At 42.3% G+C, this 27858-nt stretch overlaps 1 protein-coding gene across 6 annotated transcripts in view; it reads right to left on the reverse strand.

Moving 5' to 3' along the window:
* Nucleotides 1-275: 275 nt before the first annotated feature.
* The window catches only part of LOC140693410 (trafficking protein particle complex subunit 9-like), a 101796-nt gene continuing 74213 nt past the window's right edge, over nt 276-27858 (reverse strand). Inside the window, exons 1-4 of one of the 6 annotated variants that reach the window (XM_072957289.1) lie at nt 26620-26731; nt 19770-19896; nt 2607-2820; nt 276-487 (exon numbers count right to left, since the gene is read on the reverse strand). In XM_072957289.1, the coding sequence (XP_072813390.1) occupies nt 468-487; nt 2607-2820; nt 19770-19889 (354 nt within the window). In that variant the 5' untranslated portion in view covers nt 19890-19896; nt 26620-26731 and the 3' untranslated portion in view covers nt 276-467. Of the gene's footprint in view, nt 488-2299; nt 2821-4879; nt 5166-16022; nt 16094-17718; nt 17990-19769; nt 19897-26279; nt 26437-26619; nt 26845-27858 lie in introns of those variants that run through there. The other 5 variants (XM_072957290.1, XM_072957291.1, XR_012069156.1 and 2 more) reach the window with 5 other exon arrangements.

Genomic DNA, 27858 nt, shown 5'->3' on the forward strand with positions numbered 1-27858 from the left:
GATTGTAGAAAAGATAAAGTGGCTGAAATCAATGTCCGGAAAATCTAGCTAAGTTTCCAAAATGGCCCAACTTAACTAACCACAGCACTGCCGCATCAAGAATGGGGCAAATAGCACCTAGTGGATTTTTTTTTAATAAATAAATAATGATCCAGTTCCTACCACGGGCAATTATGATAAGACAGAGTATAAGTTCTAACAACAAATAGTGTTCAAATCATAATTTCTACTTGATTCAAACTGTTTCTACTATAAATTTTGAATCTTTTTATTCTTTAGACAGATTTGTGGCATATGACCTACTGATAAAATTTTCAACTGGCTTGTATTAAAAAAGGTCACCATAGTGAGAGTTTATTTCATCAACTATTCCTTTTTGGGAAATCCATGTGCCTTGTCACTCTCTTTCATAAGATTTCCTGTGGAAAATTCAATCCTTCATTCAGGAAAAGGCTGAGCAATATATCTCACGGAAAACCGTCATAAACTGCAACACAAGAAAATGAAAATGACACTGAGCATCCCATTAAGCCGGCAGACACACACAGCACACTGCTGTGTTCCCGCCTCGACTTTCTGTAACCAGCAGGGAAAATTTGCATTTCAAGAACAGACATAAACAATTTTCAGGACCTGAGCACACAATTTCCCTTTCAGGATTTAGTGAGCTTCCATTTAATTCTTTGAGAAATGTTTAAAACAACAGAACAACAGCTGAGATAGTGTTTAAAGTAACTTTCATGTCAGTGAAAATAAAGCCAACCGATAGTTAGCATTTTTACTTTATTTGATCTCACTCTCTTACTTTACCTCCCCAACCTCCTCCACAAAATGATGGTGAACATCCCCTCCTGGGTCAGAAGGCTAAGTAGGAAGTACCAATCACATTGAGGTGTGCTTTGTTGTTTTATTTTTCAAAACAAACAAGTTTCATTCATGTGATTTAGTAAGATCAGAAACAAATTCTACTCAATAAATGGTAGCCAAAACGTGTCATCATAGCTGCTCATCAGGTTTGGCCCCACGTTACACACTTTTACATGGACATGTGCCATGTGCTGTCATGGGAAACGGTAAGTGGGGACAGGGCCTCTGCTCTCACAGGGCACACAGTCTGGTGGGGGAGGCGGTGTTCAATCATTGCCCTTTTTTTTAATGTACTTACAAATTATGGGAAATGCTACTTAAAAAGAACAAAATGAGTCAATGAAAGTGAAAAATACAAGGACAGTATTTAGGCTGAGGGAAGACAGGGAACCTCTTTGAAGAGCTGACACTCCAGTGAGACCCAAAGGACAAATCCGGTGCTGCAGGTGAAGGGCAGGGACACACTGATAAAGGGCTGATATCCAGAATATACCAAAATTTTTTAAACTCAACAAGAATGATGAATAACCTGATTAAAAAATGAGCAAATTGCCTGAACACACATCCCATCAAAGAAGAAATCTAGATGCCAAAGAAGCCTAAGGAAAGATGCTCCACAGCATCTGTCATCAAGGGGATGCAGAGTGAAACAGCGAGATACCACTGCACACCTGTCAGAACTGCCAAAATGCAGAACACTGACAGCACCGAATGCTGGTGAGGATGTGGAGCATCAGGAATTCTAATGCATTGTTGGTGGGAATGTAAAATGGCCCAGATACTTAGGAAGGCGGTCTGGCATTTTGTTGCAAAACTAGACGTACTTCTAACATATGATCCAGCAACTGTGCTCCTTGGTGTTTACTCGACGAAATGGAAACTTATGTCCACACACAAATCTGCATACAGATGTTAATATCAGCTTTATTCATACTCAACAGAATTCAGAAGCAACTAAGCTCTTCTTCAGTAGGTGAATGGATAAATAAACTGTGGTCCAGCCAGAAAATGGACTATTATTTGGTGCTAAAATGAAATGAGTTATCAAGGCATGGAAAGACATGGAGGAACCTTAAATGCATATTACTAAGTGAAAGAAGCCAATCTGGGAAGATTCTGCAACTGTCTGATTCCAACTGTATGGTGTTCTGGGAAAGGGAAAACCACAGAGACTAAAAGATCAGTGGCTGTCAGAGGCTAGAGGGGAAGGAGCAATGAATGAGTTGCAGCACGGAGCATTTTAAGGTCATTAAGACAGACGACTCTGTATGATGCTGTGATGGTGGATACATGTCATTGTACATCTGTCCAAACCCACAGAGTGCACACCACCAAGTGTAAATCCTAGTATCAATTATGGGCTCTGGATGATGATGACGTGTCAGTGTAGGTTCTCCCATTGTCACAAATGTACACTCTGGTGCAGGTGTCAATATTGAGGAGGCTGTGGGGACAAACTGCAGTTCATACACCTAATTCAGCCCCAGCCACCGCTGTTAATAAAGCTCTGTGGGTGTGTGGACTGTCCGGCTGTTCTGGCATCTGAACAGCAGAGCTGAGCAGCAGCACCAGAGATCAGGAGGTTTGCAGACCCTGAAATATTTACCCGCAAGCTCTTGACAGAAAAAGTCTGCTGAGCCTTGTTCTAAATGAGTAAAAATTCACCCTGATGAGACAGGACAGCAGGGCCCAATCCAGGCATGGTTAATGAGACTGAAGCAATGTTTTAGTTCCAACACCTTTGCTGAAGTCCTGCAGGTCCAGCGACAGAATGTAGCCAGGAAGCGTCTGCAGGAGGAGGCGGTAGCAGGCCTTCCAGCCAGGCTCCGGGATGCCGGGGGCCGCGCGCTGCATGGGGGCCTCCCGCTTGAAGAAGGTGGACTTGCAGTGGAAGCCGATCAACTCATAGAGCTCGGAGAGGAGGCAGCACTGCTGAATTCTCTCCTCGGAATACTGAAGCACAGGGAGAAAAGCAACAAGCATCTGAATGAAACACGTAAGTGAAAAAAGCCCGTAAATATATTTTCCCTTAAAACAGAGACCCGATGACACAGGAAGGAAGAGGAAGGCTGACTCAGTGCACTGACGGGACCGGATGCAGAAACGCAGGGAAGAAGCGCTGTGCAGACGCTCCAGACCCCCTCCGGGCCCCACCTCTCCGCGTTCCGCCTGTCCTTTAACTAGAAAAGCCCGTATTCCCTGAAATAGAGGAATCTGCTACATAAACATGGGACACAGAGAAGGGAAAGAGGAAAAGGAAGGGAAAGTAAAGGAACAACAGTTCATCTAGAGCCTAGTGTCTGGGCGGGATTTTCACCAAACACGCAACTTCTCAAAGCACAGAGCACACAGAGAGAGGTTGACAGAGTGACTGCGACTTTTGCTCCTTAAGCACCAGATACCTGCCAGCACACGCTGCGCCCGTTACTGAATCATTACGATCATCTCAGAAACTATTACTACCCCAGCTCACAGGCAAGGAAATCTGAAACTCGGGGAGGAATTATTATCATCCTGGACAAATTCCCACAGCTCAGAAGTGTCAAAGCCTCCGGCAGACCCTGGACTAAAATGCTCCTCATCACCACGGGCCCTGAGCCTCAGGCTCATGGCCACATCAGGTCAGCACGGGCCCAGAGCACGAGTCTGTGGGACAGGGAATGCTCCCACTCGAAGTGCCAGGTCAAGGCCCTCAGGAACTTATGAAATGAAACCAAATCCCCAAACTCATTTCCAACCCACTGCCCTGTCAGGGAGGACTGCTCGGCACATCTGCCCTGTCACCTGTGCACAAGCTGAGCAAGGGGCACAGACAGTGATGTGACGTCCCAGTGGAAGTGGCTCGGAGACCACTTCATCACAGGACAGATTCTCCCGGCTTCCAACGTTAACTTTCCATTCCATTTCCAACTGGAAAGTAAGTTTAGACTTGTTTTCCTCTCTTAGAAACAAAGAGACTGGTAACATCAGCGGGAAACTCAAGACGGAGGAAGAGTCTCCTGACCATTTGGTAGGATAGGCTGGGGAGGGAACAGAGACAGGTATCAGAAAGTCCTGTGTTCCAGTCCAAAGTCTGCACGTCACTCACTTTGACGGTTTCCATTTTAATACATATGATAAAATCTGATTATGACTGTTGGTAAAACTAAATGAAATAACATGCCACTAGCATAGGTGTAAAATCCTCCATGAGTGTTCCAGAAATGGTCGTGACCGTGGTTAGTTACTGTCTGCCAAGTCTTGTGTTCTAAGCTCACATCACCCAACCAGAGATGTGCCAGAGAATGCCTCACCAGCCAGCAGCCTTCTCCAACTTGGAAACTCACAGTGTCTGAAGAACAGGCAGTGGCGGATGCTTTGGGGCACTCTGGAGGTAGCAATCCAGTGATGACTTTAAAAAGCAGGGGAGAATTTAGGGGACCATACAGTTCAAATACAGAGTACTCATTACATGTCTACAAATATTCATGTCTAGCCATGATGACTCAGAGAGGAAATACATATTCAAACGTATATCATTTTCCCACATAAGTGCATTAAAACAATTTGGAAAGAGTGTAACTTTCTTCTCTAGATCACACAGCGGGGATTACAAGGTTTGTACTGACAGCCCTACTTGTAAATCATCTGCAAACGTAACTGGGTCCACTATCAGTCATCATCATTCAAAGGGAAGGATAGAAAAAATCAAAGCCAAGCTAATACGCTCCAGTCTTTTGTTTGGTTACGATGTCACAGAGGAGATGGACAGCTCAATAAGGAACCACTCTGCCGTGATTACGGAGCCCGGGGAGCGGGATGGGCGGCAAGATGTATGAGGAAGCTGCAAGTGTGCCCGTGCTTATAGGCAGGTACCCAATGTCACCTTGACAACGTGTGAAATGTTTATGCCCATGTCCTCATAACCTGACATGTATTAAAGAGAAATGGAAACATATAAACGTCCAATAAACTTGGTGGATACACCGTCCAAAGAGCAAAGTCACAGTTTGACAACTGGCCATCCCGGTACCTTGGGAATCATTCTTGGAGAACCTTAAAAACCACTCCTCTGTCCTCAAGAAGTGCTGCCTTTTTGTCCTATCTTTGGCTCAGGGATACCGCACGTTCAAGGGAACTTCAATGTCTGCACAGATTTGACTGTCTTTCTCCAGGTTCACTTGTCCATTCTGAAGAGGCCTGAGTTAAGTCAAAATTCCATAAGATTAATTACCTCCAGTGACAACTCAACGAACCTGCAATTACAAGCCAACTGAACAGGACTGTCCTCAGCTAAAAATCTCACCCACCCTTCACTGCTTTCTTAAACTCCTCTCCTGGCTAATTGCAACAGACTAACACCACCCTCCACCACGTTCCCCAACTAAGTCAAAGAGAAAGTAAGGTCCATAAAAGAGGAGACAACTGCATAATTACCTCTGAATTCCTAGCATATAATAATGTCAATAAATAGAACTATGATTATGGCTTCTTTCCTTTAAAACCTTTCTGATTATTTAAATGAGATCATGGAAGGGAGGTGTTTGGGTCCAGTATCTTGACCCAGAAGACTCTGGGGGCCTTTTACAGAATGGCTGTCCACTGATTCATTCAAAACTCACCTTCTCTTTCCGGGAGGAGCTGTGATTATCTGCCAGGAGTTTGTTTTCTCTCTCATGCCAGAAAAGCTTTAAACTAAATCCTTACTTTGGATATGTTATTTTTCCCAGCTTCCAAAAAATTTACTTTCCTTACTTCCTTGCCTTGAGGAATGCTTTTATTATTTTCTTTCTAATTCACCCTTTTATAAAGCAGGATTCTCAGGATGCGCTTGGCCTTACATAAGAACAGCCATCCAACTCCCAGTGTGAGAGGCCTCAGGCTCACCTCCTGCCCTCCTGCCAGGGCAACTGAAACACAGTTCAGGAGCCAACCGGCACCCCAGGGCTTCTAAGGCTCACGTATCTCCCAGAATCCCTGCTTTCTGGTTTGTCTTAGCTTCTGAGAATTTCCCCTCACTTTCTTGACAAATAGCTGTGCAGCTTGAAAGATGAGGAAGGAAGGTTTTTTTCTTAATCAGCATTTTAAGGAACTTATGTAATGAAGGTTTTCACGAGTTTATAGAACCTCCATTGCCGAGACAGAAAACACACTAGATATTTTCTAAATTTAGCTATCATGTGCATTTTTTCTTTACTTTGGTTTTCTTAACTGCTTATAGACATTTTTTAATTAAAAAAAAAATAAGGCCCCAAATAGGATAGAAAATTGAAGGGGCAAACAAAATTAAAGGGCAAAGACAGAAAATGAAAAGTACTCTACAAAGTTAATAGAGTAAATACACTATGGATCAGATCAGCAATTCTCAGTAAGAGCTAATTGAAACCTGACCATTAGGTAAAACGTCTCTCCTGTCAGGAGATGGCCAACAGAAAATAGAATTAAATCAACAAACAAAAATTCGAACTCTGGTGAGGTATAGAAGTCTACCAGCTAAGTGTGTCTTCTTCTGGAAAAGAGGGAGACTCACCAGCTCTTTTCTGTGGAGCCTGAGCCCACGGGAGGTCAGTGAAGTGAGCTCTTTAAGTACCCAATTAGCAAAGTGAGAGATGAATAAAGAGATGTGAGCTTTGATGACAGAGATGATACTACTATTCACGTGTCCTGTAAAGTATGTCTTCACGTTCAGTGATCAATACCTCGGCATCCTCAGGGATTGAGATTATAGGAAAATGCACAGCCCGGGCCCAGACCTCTTCTGTGATTGTGACAATGCACTTAGATATCTCAAGGGCTCCTCCAATTCCACCTGCAAAGAGCTGACTTCACGGTGCTCCTCCCATAGCCGTCCTTCCCAGGGCACCTGGTCGGGGGACAAGGTCTCCCTGCCTCTCCCAGCTCAGGCCCATCACTCACAGATGTGACAGGACCTCTCCTTCAGGGACCAATTTCCTCAGTCAATGAGTTCCACCACCCACACCTGTCCTACCAGGTACTCACTGGCACTCCCTCAGCACCGACTCTGTGCTGGGGACCACGCTGCACACTGTGCACACATTATCTCACTGGATCTACACAGCAGTCCTGGGAGGTCGGTACATCACTGTTTCAATTGATTAGATAAATTGTTTCACTTCCTTGAGTGTGTCATCCAAAGTGACACGGCTACTCAGCCACAAACCTGGGACTGAAAATCACTTGAAAATTGAACACTGCTACATCTCGCAGCCACCCTACTCTGACTCATCACATCACCTCCTGCCGAGCCTTCTAAATGTTTCTAAGCATTCTATAAGACAAAAGGGATGTACGAGAGCACCACACTCCCCTACTAAAAATCTGTCAATGACGGTCCACTGCTCTTAGGAGAAAGCCCCACTGGGCCTGAGCACAGCTCAACGGCCTGGCATCCTCGTTCCTGCGCTGCAGCGCCGCCTCACCCTCCACGCAGCTCTACACGTGCAGTGTCCAGGACAGGGATGCTGACTTCGTATAACCCGGGGCTCGTCTCACTCAAACAATGATCACCCTCTTCAGTGGTCACCTACTTCAATGCTGACTCTCAGAAAAATATTTTCTCTGGATGAATCAAAATCTTTTTCCTTACAACTTCCCATCATTGATAACGAGCTCCCCCCAAAAGAAAGAAGACTTAATCCTCAGTCTCCTTATCTGTAAAGTGCGAATAACAAGGAAATATGAGAGGTTTTAATAGAAATATTATTCATGTGAGGCTGAGGGACAATTCCCAACATACAGTAAGCACTCAATATATGCTTACTTAATATTAATAAGAATAGATTCCATTCCAGCAACCTTAAAACAATGCTTAATGGCTTTGTCGAAAAGACTACCGACAAACTGTTGGACGAACCGTTTTGAGCAGATCAGCACAAGCGTACTGGGAGAGGTAAGCGGGGACTCCAGTTACAGCTGCAGCCACCCAGCACTACGGGGCAGGAGCAGTTGCTCAAACTCTTACTTGTTGCTTGAGCATTTAGTTGTAGTTACTGAATAAAGACAGGTATTATTTAGTCAAAACTCCTGAAACATAAATCTTCAAAGATTGATGCAAATTATGTTTCAAGTACAACACTCTCACTGGAAATTATTTAAAAAATGATAGTTTAAGCTCCTCCGCACATCAAAAGGGCATTTTCTTAATATAACTGACTATATATACTGAAAGGATTGTTTAAAAGGAATTAAGATGAAGCCTTACTGAATAAGCTCTCAGTATCATCTACAAAAACCCCAACGAAAGGTCTCATTTCTCACTTCCACATAGGTGTTCAGGTGGCTTAACCTGGGTCTTGGTTTCTTATGACACGGGGGTGGGAAGAATTGTGGATAGATTAATGTAGCAAATATAAACCTAGGGTATTTGCTGTGTAGGATTCCTAGAAATAAATAAATTGATATATATTCCCACTCTTAGGAATCTCAGCCTTTCCATTTACAACAGCATTAAAAATAAAATGAGAGATACATTTAACAAAATTTTACAAGATTTGTACACTGAATATTTTGAAGTATCACCAAAAAATATTTAAAAGATATACATATATGGAAGGCATCCCACGTTCATGGAATGATAGACAATATTGTTAAAAATGTTAAGACTCCCCTAAGTGATCTACAAATTTAATGAAATCCCTATCAAAATTCCAGCTGACTTCGTTGCAAAAATTGAAAAACTGATCCAAAATTTCATATTGAAATGCAAGGGACCCAGGTCAGACTAAACAATCTTGGAAAAGAAGACAAAGTTGGAGGACTCACTCAAAGTTGGAGGACTCACTGCAAATCTATAGCACTCAAGTCATTATGGTTCTGTCATAAGTTTGGATTCAGAAATCTATGAGACATAACAAAAAATCCAGTGGGGAAACTTACATTTACAGTCAGTTTTCCAGAAATGTGCCAACAACACTCCATTGAAAGTATAGTCTATTCAACAAATGGCGCAGAGACACCTGGGTATCTGAAGGCAAAAGAATGAATCTGGAATCTGGACCCCCGTATTTTATATAACAAATTAATATTAATTCAAAATGGATCACAGACAGAAACGTAAAAACTAAATGTATAAACTTTCTAAAAGAAGACAGTATAAACCTTTGTGGTCGTAGGATAGGCTATGGCTTCCTAGATACAATACCAATAGCACAAGTGATAAAACAAAACAGATAAAATGGACTTCATCAAATGAAAATCATTTGTTACAAAGGACATCATTAAGAAAGTGAAATGAAAGGGGAAGGGGGTAGCTCAAGTGATAGACTGCATGCTTAGGAAGAAAAATAAAATGAATAAATCTTATTAACTCCCCCTAAAAAATTGTTTTAATGTTTAAAAAAAGTAAAGTGAAATGACAATCTGCAGAATAGGAGAAAAATCTTGCAAAGCATATATCTAATAAGAGACTAGTATCCAGGATATAAAACAAATGCTTACAAATGAACAATACAAAGAAAATCGACCCAATTTTTAAATTTGCCAAGGATTTAAATAGATACACAATTGGCCAATAAGCATCTGAAAAGATGCTCAGCATCACTAGCGAAATCAAAATCAAAATGAGATCTCATTTTAAACTCACTAGGATGGTTATAATCTAAACATGGACAATAACAAGTGTCAGTCAGGAGGCAGAGAAATGGGAACCCTCAATATGCAGCCGTTGGAAAGGGGCAATGGTGCAGCTTCTTTGGAAAAGCCCGATGTTTCCTCAAAAGGTTAGAGTTATGTGGCTGAGCAAGTCTACTCCTACATGTAGAGTCATCCTTCAGTGTCCTCGGGGGGTTGGTTTCAGGAACACCCCACCCTGGATACCATAATCCAAGGATGTTCGAGTCTCTTTACAATCAGCCATCTGGATCCATGAAGTGGAAACTACAGATATGGTGGGCCAACTGTACAGCCAACAGAATGGAAACGTATTCTCACAAAAACTTGCACATCAATATTCATAGCAGTATCATTTAGAGTAGCCAAGAGTTACTAACAATATCCATCCATCAATGAATGGATAAACAAAATTATCAAGAATAGTCCCACAAACTTTTGGTAATTTCATCTTTGACATAGGAGGTGAGAACATACAATGGAGTAAAGACAGCCTCTTCAGCAAATGGTGCAGGGAAAACTGCACAGCTGCATATAAATCAATGAAGTTAGACTACTCCCTCACAATATACAAAAAAATGAATTCAAAATGGCTTAAAGAATTAAACATGTAGACAAGACACTATAAACCTCTTAGAAGAAGACATAGGCAAAACATCTGACATATAATTCAACAATGTTTTCCTAGAGCAGTCTACTCAAGCAATAGAAATACAAGCAAAAATATACAAGTGGGTTCTAATTAAACTTACAAGCTTTTGCACAGAAAAGGAAACAAAAAGTAAAACAAAAAGACAACCTATGGAATGGGAGAAAATAGTTGCAATAAATGACAGTGACAAGGGATTAATTCCCAGAATATGTAAACAGCATTTACACTTGATAAAAAAGAAAAACAAACAATTCAATCCAAAAATGGGCAGAATACCTAAAGAAACATTTCTCCAATGAAGACATGCAAATGGCCAATAGGCACATGAAAAAATGCTCAATATCATTATCAGAGAAATGCAAATCAAAACTGCAATCAAGTATCACCTCTCACCTGTCAGAATAGCCATGATTCAGAAGTTCACAGACAGTAAATTCTGGAGAGGCTGCGGAGAATTGGGAACCCTCCTACACTGTGGTGGGAATGCAGTTTGGTCGAGCCATTGTGGAAAAATGTATAGAGGTTTCTCAGTAGACAACCTTGACCTCCCATATGACCCAGCAATCCCACTCCTGGACATATATCCATAAGGAACCGTAATTCAAAAAGACACTTTCACCCCAATGTTCACAGCAGCACTGTTTACAATAGCAAGACATGGAAACAACCTAAATGTCCACTGACTGACGACTGGATAAAGAGGTTGTAGTATATTTGTCCAATAGACTACTATTCAGCCATAAAATAATAATAAATTAATGCCATTTGCAGCAACATGAATGGACCTGGAGAATGTCATTCTAAGTGAAATAAGCCACAAAGAGAAAGAAAAATACCATATGAGATCGCTTACATGTGGAATCTAAAAAAACAAAAACAAAAACAAAAACAAAAAACAACGAAACAAAAAGATAAACTAATCTACAGAACAGAAACAGACACAGAGACATAGAAACCAAACTATGGTTACCAGAGGGGAGAGGGTGTGGAAGGAATAAATTGGGAGTTAAAGATTTGCAGATACTGAGTATGTAAAGAATAAACAGCAAGTTTATACTGTATAGAACAGGAGAATATATTTAATATCTTATACTAACTTATGTTTAAAAAGAATATGAAAATGAATACAGGTATGTTCCTATTTAACTGAAGTGATGTGATGTACACAAGAAATTGACACAACATTATAAACTGGCTAGATTTCAATGAAAATATTTTTAAATAGACCAAAAACGAAAGAAAAGGAAAAGGATATTATCAAACAAAAAGAATAAAGTACTGATGCAGGCTACAACATGGATGAACCTTGAAACTTTATGCTAAAATCAGCCCGTCACAAAAGGGCAAATAGTCCCCTTTAAGGTGAAATGTATCTAAGAGTTTATTGTACTACTCCTGTAAATTTTCCGGAGATTTGAAGTCTATCAATATCAAAATAAAATGTATTATTCATTAAAAACATAAAACGCTTCGTCACAGGAGGGCTTTAATTATTATATGCAGAAATGTATGTAAAGCACTTGGAACAACAATTTTCATGTCCACACACAGTCACTGCTGTCACTGCCACTCGGAGTTTGGTGCCAGCGCTGATGAGAGCTGCCTCCACTCGCTCCCCTGCAGACAGTAGTGAGGGCCTGAGCTCTGATAGGCAGGGTTTGCGTGAACCTGGGTCAGACAAAGCCACGTCCCAGATTCTGCGTTACCAAACTTTCTTATACAAACTGCAGCATGTAATGTAAATACGCTAGAGGGATGTATCTTACAACACCGGGAATACACACAATGTTTTACAGCAACTATAAATGGGGCATCTATTGTACACCTGAAACATATATTATATTTTAAATCAGCTATGTCTTTATGAAAAATTAAAAAATAATTTAAAAATGTTATCACTTTAATATTGAAATCGGTTTTTAAGTAACTACTAAACAGCTTAGAATGTATAAAAGAATTTAAGTGTGCTGTTTGTTTACATATTTATTTACTTTCAGCCTCCTGCTAAAAGAGAAATTGAACAATTTTTAAAACACAGCTTAACAACCATAACAACAAAAAGGCAAAACTGAGAGTGAAGGGAAAATGGAGATTCAATACTTAAATGAAACCAGGGGAAGATAAAGTCATAAAAATGGATTCCATGAAGTCAGGGCAAGTGTTAAAGGCCGACAAGAAATTCAGCTGTAAGATTCTTGGCAGCTAAAGCAAAAAGAAAAAGATGATGGGGCAGGTGGTAGAGCGTGTGCTTAGCGTGCACGGGGTTCTGGGTTCAAGCCCCAGGGCCTCCACTAACAGATAAATACACCTAATTACCTACCCCCCAAAAGAGCCCCAAAGAAAAGAAAAAGAGAAATTTCTTTCCAAAAAACACCTGATTTTAAATTTGAATTAAATACTTACAAAAAAAGAAAAATAGAAAAGATGAGTGACACTGTGAACGAAAAGCCCAGCTGGGATAATAATCTAAGTCACAAATCTAAGTGTGTTAAGTGTCGGTTTACTGATCTAAGTTTTGCTGGGCTAACTCGTAAATCTGAAGTTCAGTGTCAGTTTACGGGGCTAACAAGCTAACTCGTAAATCCAAGGTCAACAATTGTCAGTAATGTGATCTGTTCCAAATTGATAAGCTTCAGTGTACTGATTCCTTGCTTTTGTTGTTTGAGTTATTGGCTAATACCTCCATACTTGTAATTAACCACATAAAACCTCATGTGCAAGTCTTGGAGGTGCTCAGAGCTTCGGAACAGAAGCCCCTCTGAGCCCGCCGGCGTAATAGATCTCAGTGCTCCAACCCTCTGAGTGGTGCTTGTTTCTTGGCTGGCCTGTTGTTTCCGTAACAACGCAAGCGATAATGCCCATGAGATAAATCTGCGGTGGTTGCTGGCAGGTCCCCATGTCTCACGTGGGAAATTCTGAAACCTCCTTCTCACCACTCAGTCATCCTCAGCCCACACCACACCTCCCGCTGTTAAATGCAGGAGCACATAGAGGGCCCGGCCTTTGCTGTCTCTGTGTCATCAGAGTGAGACAGGATGGAAGGGGGCAGAGCACAGCCATTCAAGGAAGGCCACAGCAATTAACATCAAAATGGTGAAGGATTCAAACCCCAATAGGCCTTGAGGCTCAGGATGAAGAGATTTAACTTCTAGCAGATCTTGAGCTTCATTATACACCCATTGTAATAGTAACATGGTGAATAACACTGCCCCAGGCAACATGGCAGTCCCAAAGCTAGCCATAAAATGTCAAAAGGTGGGAAATGGCCATCTCCCTGGGAATCCCAGCCCCTTGCCCTAAGGCTGGTCCTTCTACATATTAGCATATGAAACCACCAAGCCCAAGAAACAAGCAACACAGTGCCACCTCGCGGTGACCACTCTCTCTCCCTCTTCGGAGAAGACCCACACTCTGTAGGTGGAGTGTGTACCTACTTTTAATCTGAGCATCAAACCCCCACACCTCGTGACATTTCTCTTGCCTATCAATGTATCTCTCTGAATAAATCTACCTTTACTCAACACTGGCTAGCTCTTGAATTCTTTACTGCAGGAAGCCAAGGAACAAAATCTGGTGGGGCACATCCCAGGGGCTCAACCAAAGCCTGGGACACAGCCCTTCTCATGCCCCTCATATTTTCTCTTGTATCAACAGGACTGGGTTGTGAAGGGAGCTCTGAGGCCCCAGCTAAGGGACAGAAGCAGCCCCCAGGGCTCCAATTAGCGGGCAGCCTCTCCCCCATCAGGGGCCCTGGGGTCTGCCCGGTTCTCTGTGTTTTTTTATTCTGCTGACTCCCCAGCCAGAGAGCGTTCTCCTTAGGCCTGGCTCCACAAAACCCTTCTCTCCAAAATACAAGCACATCATGTCACAATCCTCTTGTTCAACCATAAAATGTTCAGCCCACTTTTTCCTTCCCCAGTTAAGTACCTAAAAGTCCTCCCTCCCATCCCACCAATTCTTTCTTAGTGAGAACTCAGCACTCCCCGCACACTATCTTGAACCCTGGTGCCTTGCTGGCTGGGACCGAGATGTTTCAGTCTCAAACAGCCTGAGTCCTTTCTCTTTCCCCTTTCTAACTTAAAAAGGCCTTCCTGAGTCTCCCACCCCTCTGATTCTGAACGTCAGAAAATGCTGAGGTTACAGTCACTATGTGAATACCTCCAAGGTTTTGGCTAGGTTTCCTTTGCAAGATCTTCATTTAGGAGCTGCATCAAGAAGTTTAAAGAGGCTATTCTTACATCTGAGCGGAGGAGCCTGCAAGAAATTTAAATGGCTTTGAAGAGAGAGTTAACCAGGGACAGAGAGGTCGCAGGTCTTAGTCAAAAGTGTCATGAGGCAAAATGTTCTTCAAAGGCTCAGGGTGGCTTCTGAACATGGAGTCCTCAGGGAGGAGGTGACAGGCAGTGAGTGGGGTGAGTGACACAGGGTACTCTCCCCCAGCTGGGAAAGAATTGGATATATTCTACTTTTCCAATTTCTTACTACGTTTTTCTGTTATTGTCACATACAATTTCCTACGAATTAAGAATATCGATGTCAGTCATTTGGGCCAATTGGGAGAAGCTACACGATGCCATTCACAGGGCCGGGACATGACAGCCACACCAGTCAAGGTTGAAAGACCAGTGGGAATATTTCCATGGTAATCACGGGCATGCAGCAAACTCCCCAGCTTCAATGACCTCCTCTCAAAGTTGGCGCCAATAAAGCTACCAGTCAAAATGCGTGACGATTATGGCCAACATCTGTTTATTAGTTAAGTGCCCGTGAGAGCTGTCGCTTAATGGGGAATGAGTACGATCAATGAGGCCCTGTCTACCTGGCCACACGCGCCCTGCCTTCCTGCCTTGGTGCAGCAGCAGAGTTTGTTAAGCTGAGATGAACGCCCCCAGAGCAGCCCGACGGGAAAGCTCCCAGCTCTGCACGGCGAGACGTGTTCCTTTCCTTCTCAGAGCTGATCACAATTTGCTGTCGTCTGTTTTTATGTTTATCCCTTTTGTAACTGCCTCTCCTCCGGAGATTTTGCTCAAGCAGCACGGGGCCAGTTGTGTCTTGCGGCCTGCCGGATATTTTGGGCAGGGAAACAGCCGAGCCCACATCTGGCTCTGGTGCTGAACGGAGAAGGCACAAGGCCCAGGAGCCCATGCTGAACCGAGGCCCCTGCACCCAAAATTATGGTCTGATTTTGGGCAAATTACATAGTCTTTTTTACCCTGAGATTCCTCATCTGTCCATGAAAATAACAGCCCATGGCACACAGAGTTACAAATATTTAAGGAAATCACCGAATTCACAACCTAGCCAAAGGGCTACCAGTGCATCCTCAACAGACAAATAATGCCTTTACGGCTCTGACACACGCGAAGCGTGGTGGCCGCACAAAGTGTACACTGCTAAGTGCCAGTGTGTTAAGTGCTTCATGTGTGCTATAATACTCTTTAGAACTTAACAACAATCCCAGGAAGAAACGAATATTATCATGCACATTTCACAGATTCACCAACAGGTTAAGAGTGGTTACATTCTAGTCCAAGGCGCTATGGTGAGGAAATGGCGATTTCAACGTGAATATGGCCCCAGGCCTGGGCTCCATCTCTGTCCCATCCACCTGACCACTTGCCTATGAAATCCACCTGTCCAATACCCAAGTTTGAAGCCGGCCAGCTCTTAAATGCAATGTGTGCCACAGTTTGTCTATGTTCCTTAATTACCATAAACAGTTCTTAGAAAACACTTCAGAAAGGAAAGTTGGACTCACGTCCCTTCCCACAAAGAAGAGGAATTCTGCCTTGCCTTCTCCTGTAACTTGGAGAAACCCTTCCCATTCACCACCGAATCCTTTTGTATGCTTCCTCCGTGTTCATGTTTGCACACGGCTTATTAAAGTAGAAGTTACCTGCAGTAATTCCATCTCGGTTCCTTTCCAAGGTTCCAGATTATCCATAATCAGGGTAATATTATAATTTTCTGTGAACGAAAATACTACAATGTGAATGAAAATACTGCAACCATGTCACTAAACAAAGAATGCTGAAACCAAGTCATCAGCGGCTGCCGCCACTCCCCCAGTGAAGACAGGCCTGCAGCCACTCACAACGGTGCCCTCTGAGCAGACTCAGAATAAGAAAGGACAGATTACTGGCCCTAGATAGCTAGGTGCTTGTCTAAAGAATATATTCAGTGAGCCCAAATGTTTGCGTCCTCCCATATATTGAAAAGCACTAAATTCTTGAACTTGAGATACCTGGCTTTCTTTAGATAACAAGCAATCTTTTATTGTTCCAACTACCTGGTCTTTGTTGTAAAGCTCCTATATAATCCTAGCTTCTCCCCTACTCTTGGTAGAAGTCCCTCAGAGTGATCTGAGAGGCAGTCATCCTGGGTCTAGCCCTCCCGACAAATAAAACATAACACTTAACTTTAGGCTGCACGTTTATTTCAATCAAGTCCCAGAATAGACACAACTCATCAATTCTGTAATGGAACACACTGGATCAGGAACCAAAAGCGAGTAGTAGTCCCGAAGAACTACGGCTCCCTCTTTCTTCCTGTCATTATACAATCCCACCAGAACTCATTACTTTGCTGTCTGCTCCTCTGGCAACCAAACTCATAAAAGAGTGAACTCAGAAGAGCACCATGCTGGGGAGAACCCCCCGCAGCAGCACTGCAGGCCGCCTGCCCTCCCGCACGCTCTGCTGATCCCTAGTGTCCTCCGTGGAGACCAGGCCAACAGAGCTGTTCCCTACAGCTGCAAAGTCCCACATATTAAATAAAAGCATTTTATTTTATATGACATGTTATGTATATAACCATCTCTGAAAACAGCTTTGCCAGAAGCCCAAATCTTCAACATTAATCTGCAAAGGCAAACCCGGTCCCCAAGGGAAAAGAAGCCTTAAGACGATGCTAAGGCCTCCAAAGTCCTCTCCACAACCATCAACCAAACTGCCTGCAGGTCTGCAGCTGCAGGAGGCTACATGTCTGCTTTTAAAGCAACCCCTTCCTGCCCTCGGGAATTACAATGTCCCTCTATGCCCTTCTCAGGGTAAGAGCAGCCTTTGCAGAACCTTGCAGGGCAGCACTGACAGGACTGGACAAAGAGGATCAGAGCTAAACTAAGCCTTCTGATGACACGAGCTTGTCACTCTGTCACTTTACAGATGAAGATATATATATAGAGAGGTGGGGTGATATTGCTCAAAGTCACACAGCTAATAAGTGGCAAAGTATATAACTCTGCTCCTTCCTCCTGTGTGACACCCAACTGGGACACTCACAGGGTTCTCTCGTGCCTGCCTGAACAGTCTTTTCCTATCACTCATGACACACCAGAGTGTCTGAACTTAGCCTGCATTTGCAGCATATTTTCCCTCCAGTTTCTCAGGAATAAGGCCGTTCGGGCCTGTATGAATTCCGGCTTCCTGAAATCTCCGTGCTCAGGCTGGCCTTGCCTGTGCATCCAGCCCGCTGCTCAGAGGCTCTTCCTCCACTGCAGGAGGACGTTTCTAATCTTCACAGGGACACCCCCTCAGGGGAGCTCTCCTCTCGCCCTCAGCACGGCAGGTGTCCCAGACCTCATCCCGAGCAGCCCCATTAGGACGGTGTCTGCCCAGCTCTGCTAGTCAGATCAGCAGCCTCAGAGCCAGGGATTATGCCCAGGTCACACTGCAAACCTACTGCCCGCCTCACAGTCCCCAGCCAGCAGGTCACCTGGAAGTCACAGCAAGTGCCCCACCCAATCCAGAAGTCTCTTCTTTTGCCAGCACCACTGATGAATGGTTTCCAACCTTTGGTCAGTTTCGCACAAAACAGCACCTTCTACAGTGAAGCGGGTGGTTTTTCTTCTGCGCCTCATCCTTACTGGAAATTTAAGGGAAACCAAAAGGCCTTTTCTCAACCCTTTTCTGATGACACCCTCCCACCCACAATACTCATATGCTCAAGAGTTTTGGATCCACATGATTTTCTTTCCCTTACGCTAAGTGGCTCAAAAAATTGTGGGGTTCTTTCTCCTTTGAGGGTATTAGCACTCAGTTTCTCGGCTTTAATCTGTTTTTGTCTCTCTCTTCAGTGACCCTAGCAGTTGCCACCTCTTACTCCCTTCAGCAGCCTCCCTCCCAACATCTAGTCTAGGAAATCAGCTGTGACGAGGGGCCCGGGGGCAGTCACAGAAGATGCAACTAAGGCACAGAGAGGCTACATAATTTGCCCAAGAAATCACCTTGAGCCACCAACAGAGTATGTCACGTCCCTCTGTTTAACTCTTATGCTAAGCAAGTTAACTTTTTGTAGATTATGTTTATAAACAGATGAGTTATCAAAATACATACAAGGACACACATCAACTCTAAGATATTCATTAACTCCACTATTTTGTTTCTATTTATTTTATTTCTATTAAAAAAATTAAGAGCCCCTGCAGTCAATATAGCAAAATTTTACTGGGTTTTAAATCTAGAATATAGAGGGGTTGTGTCATTACTCATTCTTATATGTATGTTCACAAGACAAAATGATTTGAAAGTCTCTCTCCCCGCCCCCTACTCACTACTGGCTCTCACCAGAGCTCCCAGACCACACATCTAACAGCCTTTCACTTTACCCACAGCTGAAATCATCAGATTTCCCCCAGAGCTCCCGCTGCAGCTTTCCCTCCTCAGAGCACAGCAGGACCATCATTTAACTCATTAATCCGCCCAGAAACCTGGGCCTTACTCCATCCTACCTTCACAGAAAGCATTGATCCTTTCCTCTTTACCATCTAAACATGCCTTCAATCTGTTCACTTTTTCCCACTGACCATCCCACCTCTCAAGTTGAAGCCAACAACACTGCCCGCCCGGACTCATGAGTCTCCCAATTGGCCCCACAGCCACTCTCCCCTACTTGAGACAAATGGGATTGTGTCACTCCCACGCTTTTTGGACTCTTTTCATACACACTCTTCTTAGAATAAACTTTAATTTCTTCACCTGGTGAAGGTCTTTGCCATGAAACTGTCAGCTCAGGAAGGGCAGGACACACCCTCGCCCTGGGCCCTGCCCTCTGTCAGAGCATCAGCTTGGGAGGATTGAGTTCTTAGCAAACTACTTCACTTATCCATACAAATCCATGGTAGATTAGAAAGATTTTAGATGTTGAGCTCGACTATTAATTTGGGGATTTTGCACTGGCAACCTGCAAGTATATATTCTAATGATTGTGTCTTCTTAAAACCACACCCAGATTAAAGGAGTATTTGTGGAATGCCTTCGGAGTAAAAGGGACTGTACTTTTACAGATTTTATGTTTTATAATATGAACAACCCGGACAGGGTCAAAAATAGAACCGCCTCACAAGTGACAGAAGGCAGGTGAGACGCATATAGCAACAGATCACAAAGATGGTAAGAGCAAAGTTGTTTCTCCAACCCCCTAAAAAATTCCTCCAAGAACTGAAAACTCAGAATTTTGAAAGTAAAATACTATCATCTAAAGAAAGAAAATAAATAATCCTCTTCATCAGGGTTTCTAGATCTGACTGCAGAGTTATTAGCAGGCCATACTGAATCCTAGCACAGAAAAATCAGATGGACTAGTGGTGAGTAAGTTCCAGGAAAATGGCAGTAACTCCTCCACTTGAAAGAGGACACACACTCACTTGTTCAAGGTGATTGTAAACCACATTCTGCAGAAATTCGGAAGATTCAGGCACCGCTTCTAGATGGTGATGACAAGGAAGGACGGCTTGGATGCATGCTTCTAACTGAGTCACCGGCATTCTTACACTGCAGGGGGAAATGGAGGCCCTCAGCCAAGAGCACAGATGTTCCTGTCATGTATCCCAGGCCGTGCCTCGGGGACTCAGTGTCCTGTAGCAGTCCGGCCCCAGGCGAGGACCCGCAGCGTGGCCCACGCAAGCAGGAGGGGCACTGTGCTTGAGAAATCCCATCACCGATGGGGGCAAGAGGGGCTGGTGGGGATGTGTGAACCTATAAATGCTCATAGAAATACACCTGCATACATTCAAGTGATAAAATTCAAAGTAGCAGGCTATTTGAAAAAATTTCAATTGTCAGTGTTAATTTTACCATTCCATTCCACTTGTCCCCTGCACTCTGAGACGGGCTTAGGCTCTCTCACACTTGCAGCTTTGATGCAATGGTTGTGAAGTTATTTTACTTTGCTGCAAGTGTCTTCGCTCCCAGTGTCACTGTGACTGTCGTCTCTTAACACAGTCAGATATCCTCCTGGATCTATCCCTGAGTTCCTTGCTCCTGCTTCTCAGATCCTGAGATAAAGAACAGGTGAAGGCACATGACTGGAAAAGTCAATGTGGACTTGACCAAAGTCCTCAGTGACCACCTAGGTGAGTGCTGCCCACCCCTTACCTTCGATTCTCAAGGTTCTGCCCAGGGTGACATCCAGACAGGAGAGAGTCCTGGGCCCTATTAAAAGCTGTGTGGCTTGGGTGCAGGGAAAGCTGCAGGTGCTGGTTCCATAGCCGGTCCCATCCACATCTCTGCTCCTCTCTCTCCCGAGGCCCCGCTGCCAAGCCCCCAGGCTCCCTGAGCTTCTGTCCTTCTCTTCTACTCTACTTCAAGCCCTTTTCCTCTTCCTTTATTCCCTGATTATCCCCAGCTGGAGTGATATTTCTTTTTTTTAACATTTTTTATTGATTCATAATCATTTTACAGTGTTGTGTCAAATTCCAGTGTTCAGCACAATTTTTCAGTCATTCATGGACATATACACACTCATTGTCACATTTTTTTCTCTGAGATTTATCATAACATTTTGTGTATATTTCCCTGTGGAGTGATTTTTCTATCATAGAATCTGAAAAAATTTCCTGCAGCTGAAAAAGAGGTGCCAGAGGTCAACGCCCATATGGTGGTTCCTGAAGAGAGCCCCTGGTTAGGGGAACCCTCACCAACACTCACGGGGCATCAGGCATGTTGCAGGGTCGACCACCCCCAACAAGAGTTTGCTGTGACCCCAAGGCACGCACAGCATCCCTGCTCACTAAATTGTAGTTGTAGTCCTTTATTATGAAGCAAAAATAAAAAAATTGCTCATGTTTCTTACTAAAATTATTTATGAGGGAGAAAAAAAATTGTAATAGAAAGAACAAATTTCACTCCATGTTAGATGTGTTCATTTGGCTTTAATCCTGTACCTTGTTTTCTAGGCTCAGACTTGCTATCTCTGCACCTTTTGTAAAAGAAAGTTGCCTTTAGCCTGAAATATCCAGGAGGGCCTATTCTCCGGGCTCTGATCTTTAAGGATATTAGCTTTTCTACACTTATGTATAGATGGAAAGTTGTAAAATAGGGAATAACCATTCTTTTTTTTTGGAGGTTTTACGGGGGCACCATAATTTGACCCACATGGACAGCTGCAGGAACAAAGGATTTCAAGGACAAACAATTCATACAGCAAGAAGTTTGTAACAACCAGCCACATCCCCGCCCCTTTTTGGTATAAAAGGAGACTGAATTCTGCCCTGGGGAAGAAAGATCTACTGGATATCAATATGCCATTTTCTGGGTCTGCCAGCTTTTCAAATAAAGTCTCTTTTCCTTACTCCAACATCTCATCTCCCGATTTATTGGCCTGTCATGCAGCAAGCAGAACGAGTTTGGACTTGGTAACAAAATGACTGCCTTAGGGGTAGTATGTCTCCACTGTTACCTCATTTCCAGTATGTCACAACCTATCAATTTTATATGCTTTTTAACAACACGAACAAAAAACCTATTATAAGGAATTGATTCCACAGAAATAAAATTATTTCTACTCCTTCAAAACTTTTTTCTTTTCTATTTTATTTTGTTTTGCATATTGAAAAGAAAATAAAAGTCAAATAATTTTATTTCACGTATTTTTATAGATAGATATTGTAAATACTACAAAGATATTTAAATTGCAATAAAAATTGTTCATATATTAGTATAAAGATATATACACAATCAATGCAGATTAGGAAAGGAGTAGATATTTACTAAAAATCCACTGCACATCCAGTCTTTTACAAGCATATCCTGGAATAAAAGCTCTATTATCCAGGGCTCCCCCACCCCCATTCTCACTACCGAGGCCCTTAGTAATCAACTACCAAGGCACCAGCATAGAACCATGCGATCATTATTTTAGGTATAAATGAGGGAATTAGCTCATTCAATTCTAAAACAGAAACCTTAAAGTAAATACTGAACTTATTTACAGATAAACAAATTTGGACACAAAAAATACAGTTTCTCCCCAAATTCACAAAAATAATAACTGGTAAAGGCAAGATTTGAACTCATCTGCCTGATTATATAGCTATGGTGGAAAGTCCCTTTGACTGTGGAGGAACAGCAGCACAGCCTATCACCCTATCTTTGGATCTGGCTTTAGACAGCCTGAGACAGCACCCCATTCCTATGGAACTCGAGGGCAAACGATAACAATAAGGATTTTATATTCAGTAGTTTCTTAGATCTGATTTATATAAAGTGTCAGCAGGTCAGCAGAAAACTCTGGGAAATATGAGTGGGTCCAGAGCTTTTTGCTGATAAGAAATTCAATCTATCAGGAGAGAGTGACCTTCTCATGAGAGGCCTCATGGACAAAAACTAAAGGCAGCTGAGCAATGAAAACTAGCAAGAACATGGAATTCAAGAAGGATCCCTACCATCCCCTGCCCATTTGCCTCTTCACCCTTGTGGACAAGATGGCAGAAGATCCAGGTTCTTGTCCAAGTTACAACATCATGGATTCTCACCCATAAAATGTTACGACTCTATGCTGTCTTAAGTCCTTTCCAACTCAAATATGATGACACCAATATCTCAGCAGAATGTCTATGTCTCCACTTTCTCTCTTCTATTAGGAGACTATATCTATGTCTACAAAGCAGAAATTCAATTAAAAACACCATGCACGAAGCCTGGTGAATGTCTGTGTAAGAGACACTGTTCTCACGCTCAGTGAGTGAAAACTCAGAAAAAGTGGTCCTTCTCCCTCTGCAAGTGGGAGGTAGCCTGATTGTGTGTGTGTGTGTGTGTGTGCACGCGTGTGTGTGTAAATCAAATACAATGTATTCTGGGATGTGCACAGTTTTTTTTATGTTACTATCATTTCATGAGGATGAGCCAACCTTTTAAGTAATTTGAATCTAGTATTCTGAGAGAGTCTCAGGTTCTTTTGGTGGAGGATGGGAAAGGGGAAAGGAATGGAGAAAAGAAATAAATGAAGCAAAGGTGTAAGGATACTGCTAGGGAAAGGCAAGACATTAATTTTGTTCCTACTTTCATCACACACAAATTAGGGACTGGCTTTCCCCCATGTCTTGTCAAGCACTGAGTTGCAGAAGAACAGCCGAGAGCCCATTTCTCACTGAGCTTGTGACTGTACGTGGCATCTTATAGACACAAATTATTTAACCTGATCAAACAATCTAGCAGCAGGCTGTATTTCTCCTATTTTGAGAGACAAGAAAACAGGAAGTGAAAGAGGGTATATAGCTTGACAAAAGTCAGAGGACAAGTAAACTAAAGAGGATGAATTCAAACTCAGATCTGAATGCAGAGTCTGATCTTCCCACTCCCAGGGCTGGAAAATCCTTAACACACAGGGTCCCCAGCTCCTCTGTATTATTCCTGGCACCAAGCATTTCCCATGGCGATATTCTCCAGTTCTCAGACACAGCGCTCTGTGCAGCCAATAACCTCCATTCGACCTTGATCATCTACCTGCCACGCCCACCAGGCTTCACCAGGCAGGAAAGCTGGCTTTCAACTGCATACAAAGCCACCCCTGGTTTATCCTGGACTCTTCAGTGGCTTTTCCAGCGTAAAGGCAGCCATGAAAGTGCTCACAGTTTGTACATGAGCCACACTACCTCTCTCCATCTGTCTCCCCATGTATAATACTTTGCTATGACCATTTTGAGAATCTTGAAAACAAATTTTTAAAAACAGAAAAGAAAGGATTCTGTAACAAGTACTTAATACTTAGAATTTTAAATGAGAAATTACAAAGTGAGTACTTACAAACCGAATCTGCCTTCCTAGGTGTCAGTTTTAACAGTTAAAAAATATAATAGCAAAAAATTCTCACTTAAAAAATTAACAAAATCATCAACAATAATCTGGAATAAACTCAAAAACAATGCCCATGTTGTACATGGAGAAATTACAGGAATGTACTGAGGGGTAAAGTAAGAAGTGTGAAAGTAGAGACATCAACCTTTTGTATGGAGGAAAACAGTTTTGTAAAGATGTACGTTCTCCTAAAGATAATTCAAAATTACTAAAAAATCCCATGACAACACATATCCTTTTTTTTAACTTGAAAAAATTATATTAGAATTCTTCAGGAAAAATGAAGTCATAATACTAGCAAAGAAAAATAGGGATCGAAAAGCAAATCAAAAAATTTGCACTGTCAGATATTAAATAAATTTTTACAATATGTAAGATATAGTGCTAGTGTTGGAAAGTAAGATTGACAGAAATAAATCATGAGCTCAAAAAGAGACTCTAGTGTACATAAGTATTTTTTACAGGTGGGATTTCAAATTAAAGAGCAAAGTAGGAATTCAATAATTGTCTTGGGACAATCACAGAATCCCCTTGAAAAAACAAACTCTATTCCGGTCATAATGACCGCAAGAAAAATTACAGAAAATGATGTAAATATTAGAAAGTACTAATAAGAGCAAATACAACTCTTTGCTCATATCAATTCAGCTTCTCCTCACTGTAAAAAGTACCATTATCATCTCCATCTTAGAGATTAAAGAAACCTACAGAAGAAATTTATACCATTATAAGAAAGCATTTCTAAGAATAATATCAAGAATAAAACCCAAAAAGAAGACATTTACTCTCTTAAGATTATTTTGGGCCACAACAAAAATGAACCTACTGAACAAAATGAAAGGCAAGAAATGACAAGGAAAAGCTCTCTGATACATGTTGATGAAGATAAGGGGTTAATGTTCATAACATACAAAGAGCAGTCACAAAGCAACAAGAAGCTCCCTCACTTAAATGTGCGCAAAGAACAAAAGGGATCATTCACTTTATAACAGTTAGATGGCTAATGAGTGAAAAATGCTCAATACCACACTGGTCATCAAGTGCAAACTAGAACAATGAAAAAGCACTTTTGCTCATCATATTGGCAAATATTTTTAAAAGATATTCTAGCTAGTGTCCATCTTTGAGAGAACAAACTGTGATCGATCTTTAGGAGGATGACATGTCAATGGGTATCTAAACTCTGAAAAACGTGTGTACACACTGACTGAACTCCACTTTAAGGAATCGTTTTGTTTAGAAAAAAAATCAGTTCAAAAAGATGTACTCATCAGAGCATTTACACAGCATTGTTTACAATGGTGGGAAGAAAAGCTGAAGTGAAATCATATCCAGCGATAGAGAATTGGTTACATAAGTTATTCTACATCTTTTCATTCCCCACAGGAGGAGGAATTTCTAGATTCACTTGAAAGGAGCCTGTGATTTATGTAGTTGTCACATCCAAGGGCTAAATTTCCAGAAACCTTAACAAAAGGAATACTCACACAAGATCACAGGAATGTTTGTACAAGAAGGATGCCAGTCAAACACTCTTTCTGACAGTGGAAAATGGAGAAAATTTAAGTGTTCACCATCAAGACAATGATGTGTTAAATCACGGCGAGCTGTGGGCACTAAAGTTCCGGTGTTTCGGCGTGGTCCAAGGCCTTGTCACCAGTACTCTCCCACTAAAGGTGTCCTTACACAAGAGACCAAACCTGCACATCAGGAGACCTCTCTACTCTATCTGAAAGGACCGGGTGAGTCTGGAGGGGGAGGACGTCTATGATATATACCTGAGTGAATAAACCGAGCTGCAGAAAACATACAGTATGGCTTTATTTTTCCATAAAGCATATATACACACACATATACATAGAGTTCTCATACACGTGTATGTATGTGTATATATATATATGACATAAGCATAAAGGTCATAAAATATATACTCCACATTGTCAGCAGTTTTTACTCTCAGGAAAAAAGGGGAAGGGAAGTAGGGGACTTTCGGTACCACCACAGTTCTCTTTTCAGTATTTCAGTTAAGTATACTTGGAATTTAAAAGTTTATTTAAGTCCAAAGAAAAATGGATGATGCCTCCACAAGACAGAATGCTATACTGGTCATTAAAAATCATGCCAGGGGAGATAGAATATTGTAGAAAAATGTGTAATAAGCCAAATGGAAAATGGAGGTCTCCACACAGTATACAGGCACACATTGCTCGCTGGTTTTTATGACAGAGGTGATACACACTGATGAAAAGAACAGAAAATAGATGTTAAAGTGTTAATTATTATCTCTGAGTACTGGGACAAGGATAGACGCTTTTGACCCTTTTTTCAGAATTTTATATTAAATACACATTATTTTTCATCTGAAAAAAGCATTTTTAGATGTCTAGTACTGCACATTGGAAAAAATACACGAGTACTTACAGAAACAAATACCTAGGAGACACCGCAGCACCGTCACACAGTGTAGAAAGGGCGATCCTGAATAACACCGCGCAGTTACATAAGGACCCACAAAGTGAGAGCACCCGCTGTAACAGGGCGCGGCCCCCTTCTATTTGTCAGTTGTGTCTTCAGGGCTGAGGCAGTTCTGAGCACGGCCAGGGTCAGTGCTGGTGTCTGGATGGATGCCACTGAAGGTGAGGGCACCTGCAAGCCGAGAGGAAGAACAGAAATCATCCTCTGCTTTTTCTGTCTTATTTCTTTGTTACTTTTAAAGAGAGGAGTAGATAAGATAAACTGAATCTTCCCTACTGAAATTTCAGTAATGAAACCGTTTTTAAAGTGTTCACAACTTATATTCTGCCTATAACTGTCTTTTCAACAAAGCATCATATTTATTACATGCTAATTAACTCAGTTAATTAACTACCTGTTGAAACCTATTAAAGAACATGAAATACACTACGTGAAAGCAACAAGCCTGCAGTGACTACCTCAGCTGTCTTGACGCCAGTGCAGTCAGCCCCCACCATCACGTGGCCCTGAGCTCCTGATGCTGGTAACAGAGCACGCTGCTGCCTCAGATGGAGAGAAACGTTAAAAGCATTTTCTGAAATCTACAGCACTGACAAAACATAACTGATAAAACCCAGGCTCCTTTGAGGCTGTCATTTCCGTTTCTGGCCAACAACCGTCAATGAGCAGAAACACCCCATTCCCGAGTCATGGAACTCACGTGGGCAGCAGTTTTGGAGAAATTTCCAGGTATAGAATTTAAACCAACTATACATAAAACTCTGAAAAAGAAAAGATGCAATACTCTGATTTTGGAAGACACTCAAAATATTCTCCTAAGCCTTGGTAGTTGGAAAGGCTGGGCTTCTCCTAAGCCAGTTATTTATTTCACAGCCAGTGAGCATCTCCCACAAACCCTGCTTCCCTGTGTCTGCTGGGAGCCTCAGGCACAATGATGCTTTCGATCTTATAAGTCACAAGGCAGATTCGTGTGTCACAAGCCTGCAACTCTCACACAGGCTCAACTCTGAGCCTCACTGTCGGAACTTGGCCCCATTTTCTCACCTGTTTATTTGATATCTGTTCTTCTGTAAGCTGCCTGAAATGCTTCCTGGAACAAGTCAGAAGAATGAGTGGGTAGAGAAACGGACAGATGGACAGGTGAGAGACGGGCAGACAAACAGAGAGACTCCAAGAGAAGGGGAG

Source organism: Vicugna pacos, unplaced genomic scaffold (assembly GCF_048564905.1).
Source record: "Vicugna pacos unplaced genomic scaffold, VicPac4 scaffold_19, whole genome shotgun sequence".
NCBI classification, from domain to species: Eukaryota; Metazoa; Chordata; class Mammalia; order Artiodactyla; family Camelidae; genus Vicugna; species Vicugna pacos.